This window comes from Sycon ciliatum, chromosome 2 (genome assembly GCF_964019385.1).
Source record: "Sycon ciliatum chromosome 2, ocSycCili1.1, whole genome shotgun sequence".
NCBI classification, from domain to species: Eukaryota; Metazoa; Porifera; class Calcarea; order Leucosolenida; family Sycettidae; genus Sycon; species Sycon ciliatum.
In genome coordinates, this window is record NC_088644.1 from 32,235,502 (window position 1) to 32,243,001 (window position 7,500).

Here is a 7,500-nt window from a genome sequence, read left to right on the forward strand (position 1 = left end):
TACTGTACTCGTCTACTGCACTGTCTGTAGTGCCGGTACATGTGCCTGTACTAGGCTGTAGCAAAGTCGAACAGGAAGCGTATACGCGTGTGCGCTTGAAAAGCGCATATAGCTAGGCGCGGACCTATTTTGAATATTTCTCTCGCTTTTCTGTTTACTTGCGAATGCCGATGAAGTCGAGATCAAAGTGAAGTATCTAGAGAGATGGCGGTAAATTTAGGTGAAGCTGAGGCATTTACGGATTCTCCGTTTCAGAGATCTCCGCGCTCCGACGTGTGGAAGCACTTCACTCCCAATGCCGCCAAGGACCAGGCGACGTGTACTAATTAATTTGTGAAATGTAAATGGTGTGCAAAAATTGGGTATGTGCCCTATGTGGTACTGACATTAAGCGCATGTGTGCTTATAGAGTACTCGATACTCGACTCGATAGTGACAGTACTCGACAGTGACAGAACTCGCTAGTGACAGTACTCGCTTCAGCACTAAAGTTATTGCCACTATCAGTTAAAAGTACAGCACACATGCTGTCACTGCTACTTCCAAGTACGTGCTCAAAATCGGTGTGGATCTGTACATGTACTTACAGAGGTTGTGCTGATCGCCAATGTAGCGCAGAATCTGTATCAGTACAGCAGCAGTGCACACAAAGAACATAAGGCCAAGTAAAAAAATTGATTGTTTATCGTCCGCGCCCGCCCCGAATTTTCACCCTCCCCGCCGAATTATTTTATTTTTTAATACTGGTATTTCCAAAATGTACTGTATGTACTGCGGTCGACAGCCTCTAATCAGCATGGCCGTAGATTTTCGAAGGTCAAGTCCACAGACTGAACCATAACTTAGTTGCTATGGGCTTGAAAAGTGAAACTGATCATAAGCTGCCTGATTTTCTTCGTTTTTTCTACGTAACGTTGGTTGTTCCACTTTCCATTATCCTCTGGGGTTGCGAACACCTGCCCTACAGCCATAAATGCATAATAAAAAATTAAATTAAAAACCTCCCGTCCGCCCCGATTTCTCGGGAAAATCTGACGATAAACAATCAATATATTTTACATGGCCTAATGCCCATGAACATACAAACACATGTACACACACAAGCAGCTCCTAAAGCGCTGGGAGGTGAGTAGATCAGCTCACCAGCAAGTGGTCAAAGACCGAAAATCCCGCTCACTGCATCCATTTTTTCCTCGTGCCAGGGTGACACGTGCCCAAAGCACAAAACAATACAATGCTGAGTGATCCCATTGCATCCCACACCACTTGTGCTACGGAAATTCTGCTGGATTAGGAACGACGCTGCATTAAACAAATCTGATTCATGGATACTCAAAATTGTGCTGGTTTATTGACGATGCTGGTTTATAAGGAGCTGAACTAAAGGGGGATAACGGTAGTCAAATTACCACTTGCCCACTTAACCAACTTACAGCATTGGATTCCACAATCTTCACATCACCGTCGATGAAATACGGCAGCTGAACACAGCACAGAAAAGAAGTTGAAACGTCAGCGTGCAATGAGAAAATTGAAAATCGTATCGCGCGGCACCATCCGGCTGATTGCGTCTGTGCTATCGTTATGATTTTTCTGCACGCGCTAGCAGCATGCGCTAGCAGTGTGAAGCAAGCTACCTCCGCTAGGGACTCCATACGCAGTGAGAGTGATGAGAAGAAAATTGCTCACTCCCATCGACTGGCACAAAATCATACAAGTCATGTTTACGGCACTAGCTTGCAGCACTTGTTTGCAGTGTGATGTAAGCTACCTCTGTCACAGAGACTCCATACGCAGTGAGAGTGACGAGAAGAAAATTGCTCGTTCTCATCGACTGGCAGAAAATCAGTACACGTGCAAAGCTTACGTTTGCGAATGGGCCCAGGCCAAGGGTGAACTTCTTTTCCAGCCAGCTGGACCGGTCATAGGGTGGCTCTGCAGTGGAGGACATAAAAAGGAACACATGAAGTACACAGATGCAAAAGAACACCATAAGGTTATGGTACTACGCATGCAGGGTGGGATAGACCTGAATTCAAAGAACATAATTTGCGGTGCGGTGGTGCGATGGCCACAAAGCCAGGCAAACCTCACAATATGTCCCGACACCAGAGCCTTACACAACCATTGTAACAGGCCAATAGCAAAATGTTGACACAACATGACATAGCAAAGCAAGTTCCCTGAATACTGCAGGGAGCTGCCCCTGGCGCCTACATGATTGTGGTCTCACCAGACAGAGACCATGGTAGGCTGGATCACATACCACATACATCCTGTATTGAAGGTTCTGCAGGCATGCAATGTTATTCACAGCACCCACTATTTCGGTCGTTTCGTTGTAAATGTGACAAACAATTATTGTTGTTGATATGCTTTGAAAGTACCGCGGTATTTGTATCAGAGTTGACATGCCTCATTTCTCGTTGGCTGACGTAGGAAAGAAACGAGAAATGTAGTTCTTTTTTGTCTTTCTTTTGCATGACGTAACATTTGCTGTTCGCAAATGCGAGATATTAGGAGCATGCGCTCAGGCTGCGGCATTCTTTTTCTTCTTGCTTTGCAAGTGTAGTGTATTTCTGATCCCGTTTTTCAACGTACTTTCAAGATCCTTTTAGGAACATGCCTCCCCGTAAAAGGACCCGTCGTGCTGCAAGCGCAGAACCCGCACGACTGCAGGCTGACGCGCAGCAGAACGCGAACGAAGTCCATGTGGCGGCCTGGAGGAGCAGGCAACTCGTATCAGGCTGCTCGAGGCCCAAATCGAGCTCGAAAGGGCCAGGGCCCCGGAATCCCCACGCGGCAGAGGTCGCAGACGGAGACGTTCTCCGTCATCGTCGTCGTCGTCATCATCTAGATCATCGTCGAGTGCCAGCAGTGCATCGCGGTCACCCAGCCCGAGGAGCCGGAGATCCAGGTCCAAAAAATTCAAAAAATCAAAAAGTTCCGGCAAGAAGGCTCGCCGTCATCGCCATCGCTCTCGTGCTACGTCAACGGGCCCCAGTAAATGGAGGAACGTGGCGTATGAGCACCAGCACGCAGTAAACGCCCGGCTCCAGGAGCGCCTGGAGAAAGTGCGGAGGGCACTGAAGTCCGACCGGCTGAGAAGCGTGACGAAAAACCTAAAGAAAGGTGAGGACATTCTAGAGGACAGGCAAGAGTGGCTCGCCGTCGCCGATACCCATGGGGTAGAGGTGGCGAACAAATTTTGTGGAGGGAGGGGGAATCCTCAGCATTGGGACCTCCGCCGGAAAGAGCAAGAGACTGAATGCGGCCGTGCAGTCCGTGGCCATGCAGCGGCCCTTTCGGGGGGGGGGGGGGGGGCATCCCATCCAGGTTCGGCAGGGGCGGGGTGGTCACCCCTAAAGCAGCCGCACGAGGGGCTGAGCAGCCACCACAACAGCAGTCACCTTCTGGACCCAGCGAGGCACCAAGGACGCAACCGGGGAGAAACCCCATCCAGCCTGGCCCCAAAGTCTGCTTCCGTTGCGGCGAGCCAGGCCACTTCATCAATTTCTGCCAGAAGCCAGCCGCTCAGAAATAGCTCTGAGGGCTGTGCGGACGGACTCCCCCCTGATGTAATAGATGATGAAGTGTATTCGGTGCTGAGTGTTGTTGACGAGGGGTGCGTGGCGGGCATGTGTGAATCTGACGATCAAGGGGAACTAGAGGGGCAAGGGGTGGTGGTGGGCAGTTTAAGTTAGCTAGGTGCAAGCCATTTTGGGAAACTATGGGGGCATCCGAATTTGTGCTAAGGATCATTTGTGAGGGGTATCTATCCCGTTCGTGCAGCTACCAAAGCCGAAAACTGTAAAAAATCACAGTAGCGCTCAGTGCCAATTCGATTTTGTCACAGATTCAATTAGAGACTTGATGGAAAGAGGGTGCATAAAGGAGGTCAAGAGTGAGGAGGCAGTGATTTGCAGCCCTTTAGGCGTGGTAAATAATGGAAAAAAGCTAAGGCTCATTTTGGATTTGAGGTACGTCAATACTTATCTGGTGAAATTTAAATTCAAAATGGAAGACCTGAAAACAGTCGCAAGAGTCTACGAAAAGGGCGACTACGTGATTACTTTTGACCTGAAAAGTGGGTACCACCACATTGAAATTGCACAGGAGCATCAAAAGTACTTGGGGTTTAAGTGGTTTAATGCGGAGGGAACTATCACAACCTATGTATTTTGCGTGTTACCATTTGGCCTCTCCACGGCTCCTTATGTTTTCACAAAAGTGACACGTGTTTTACTGCGGCGTTGGAGGGAGTTGGGCATAAGATGTCAGCTCTACATGGACGACGGGTCTGGTGGGCACTCTACTGTCGAAGGGGCAAGGGTGGTGGTAAAACAGATGAAGGCTGACCTCTTGAGAGCTGGGTTTGTGCCCAATGAACAAAAATCCCAGTGGGAGCCATCACAAACGGTCGAAATGCTAGGCATGCGCATTGACCTCAAAGAGGGTCGAATTTTTGCGACAGAGCGCAGAGTGGCGAGGCTTAAAGAGTGCCTAGCACGGCTGAGCGGTCTAGCAGTGCCACCCGCGAGGGAAGTGGCGAGGCTAGCCGGCTTCCTGTTGTCTATGTCGCTTGCGCTCGGGCCAATTTGCCGTCTGCGTACCAGGGCATTCTACAGCATGATATTGTCTAGGAGTTCTTGGTACGCCCCAGTGAAATGGCCGGATGCGGCAAGGTGCGACTTGGAATTTTGGAGCACGGTTTTTGAAGACTGGCACGGCCAACCATTTTGGAAAAACTGCCCAAAGGCAACGGTCCTGACCTGGTCCGATGCGAGCGACTCTGGCTGGGGCGGATTTTTAGTAGACGGCAGTGCAGTCGAGGTAGCCAGAGGAGAGTGGTCCAATGAGATTTTGAATGACCAAAGAAGCTCCACGTGGAGAGAATTGAGAGCAATCGCGTTGGTGCTTGAATCATTAACACACAAACTAGAAGGAGGTATCTGCATTCACAGAAGCGATAACCAGGCAGCTGTGCACATTATCCAGGTGGGCAGCAGAAGGGAGCATTTGCAAAGGGAGGCCATGCGAATCCTCCAGGTGTGCATGAAGCACGGAATCCGCCTGATTGCCGAATGGGTTCCCAGAGAACAAAATGAACTGGCGGACTACTATTCGAAAATAGTTGACACAGATGATTGGCGGCTAAACCCGGCTGTTTTTTTAACAAATCGAGCGTTTGTGGGGTCCCCATACACTAGATTGCTTTGCGAGTCTGAGGACGAAACAGTTAAAGCGTTTCAGTTCAAGGTGGTGGAATCCGGTTTTTCTTCTTGCTGTTGCTGCTGTCCCCGCAGAGGCTGTTTGTTGTTGCTGTGTGCGTGTGTATGTGGGTGTGCATGTGACTGAGGTGTGTTAGGGGTGGGGGCACGTATGGTGTGGCTGCACACAGGAGTGAGAAAGAGAGTAAAAAAGAACTACACATTTTACCCCTACACTCATACTGTATGCATATCGCCTCTACTGCAAGCTACTTCTGTATTCCGCCGTCGCTAAGCAGCTTATACAGTCAACTTTGCGTACAACAACACTCGACGGGGCATCAGAAAAGTGTCGTTATTCGCGAAGTGTCGTTATACCCGAAGTCTCATCATATGTATTACAGTTAGATGGGACTTTGCTCTGGGCATGGAAATTCTGTCGTTATTCGCAAATTGTCGTTATATCCGCTGTCGTTATTTATAGCAAAGTTGACTGTAGTTTTGTTTTCCTTTCAGTGTGATTGGTATGCAGTCTGCTGTACTGGGTTTGATGGCAATATATCTTTGCTATAGAAGTATCCATACAGAGATGTCTTATGCTTTTGGATTCTTGCAGACGGTAATGGAAGGAATTAGTATTCAAACGGACAGACAAGTGACACTACACACACACACACACACACACACACACACACACACACACACACACACACACACACACACACACACACACACATACACACACATACACACACACACCGACACACATGCGCGCATCCGCACACGCGAACACACGCGTGCACACACACACACACATGCGCACGCACACACACCTTGAACCTTGAACGTGCCCATTGCCGATGGCAATGATAGGGAAGGGACTATCTGCTAGCTTTGCAGTACGGAGCGTGGCGCTTGAGATCCCTGGGACGACGGCACACACCCCCACACACACCCACGCGTGCACGCACACACGTGCGCGCACGCGCTCGCACGCACACCTCTATTTCAGCAAGCATGCACATACCTGCTCCACACTCGTACATAGCATCTTCCCATTCTGTGTCGGTGTATGCCAGCATGTAGCGAGCGGCTGTGGCAAGCTAGACACAAACATGAGCAAGTAGTAATAGAGAGACACAACAATACAGAAAATCAAAATACTGGCCGCCAGTTTTCACGCACACCTTTCCCTCAAACTAAGGAATGCCAGTTTTCTTCTCACATGTGTTTTGGGGTGCCCTTGCCCAAGGGGAGGGGGGAGGGGGATAAAGCGAGGGACTACATATACATCAGGGAGGCATAACACCTAGGGAGACGACACAAGATTATCAGGCCTGCCGGAACCGGTCCGGTTGGTCAGGTTAACACCGGACCAACGTTGTGGCTACCAACGAATGTTTACTGCTGAGGAGGGCATATGTCCCCGCAATGTTATACACAAACTGTATGAAAGACTATGGTACGACCGGACCAATTGAAAACTGCTTCCGGAGGTCCAGCGGCATAGTGTGGTGACTGTACCCGAAACGATGTGCCCTTCGACACCGGGTTTGAAAGTTCTGTGCTCCGTGGTGTATGCAACTCGCGATTGTGCCCTCTACCTGCAGACCCCAAACATGACCCAGTCCAAGGATGCAAAATGCGAGCACGCATTCATCGGCCCTAAGCGAAACTCACGTTGTTTAGCGTTACAGTTACCCGTGCCGCCTCCCTGTGTACTGCGACTTCCTGATGTACATGTACGGTACTTTGAATTGCATTCTCATTTCCGTTGACGTTTTCAAAGCGTGTTACTGTAAAGCCATATATATAACAAAGTGCTAATTCTAACGAGTTAACCGGAGGAGAAATCTGTCGTTAAATAGAAATCGTTATACAGAAATCAATACATATACCGTTCTATTGAGCGTTGAGAACGCGTGAGAATCGATACCTTTGGTACACGTAAGCCAGTCCATTTTGGGAAATCATTATCTGTGCGCCTCGTTAGAATAATGACTTTTACAGTACGTGTCTCAACACACAAGCATGTACATGATATAACCTAATAAACCTAAACCTGTCATGCTGTCTATCTAACAAGTATGTACATGATATAACCTAATAAACCTAAACCTTTCATGCTGTCTATCTAACAAGTATGTACATGTACACGTACTGTAGTATGAATGGCAGCTGCGACTCGTGAAAACAAGTCTAAGAGAGTGCAGTCCAGTGAGTACTAAAACAACCCTGGTCTTACTACTTTTTACTGAGTTTTAGTACTCACTGGTGCAGTCAGTATGCA

The 7,500-nt window shown here is 48.8% G+C and overlaps 1 protein-coding gene across 1 annotated transcript in view; it reads right to left on the bottom strand.

Moving 5' to 3' along the window:
- Positions 1 to 7,500, bottom strand: part of LOC135809730 (glutathione S-transferase Mu 1-like) — a 13,281-nt gene that overhangs the window by 5,323 nt on the left and 458 nt on the right. The window contains exons 2-5 of the mRNA XM_065323146.1: positions 6,238 to 6,313; positions 1,868 to 1,935; positions 1,434 to 1,481; positions 588 to 621 (exon numbers count right to left, since the gene is read on the bottom strand). Of these exons, the coding sequence (XP_065179218.1) occupies positions 588 to 621; positions 1,434 to 1,481; positions 1,868 to 1,935; positions 6,238 to 6,313 (226 nt within the window). The remainder of the gene's footprint in view (positions 1 to 587; positions 622 to 1,433; positions 1,482 to 1,867; positions 1,936 to 6,237; positions 6,314 to 7,500) is intronic.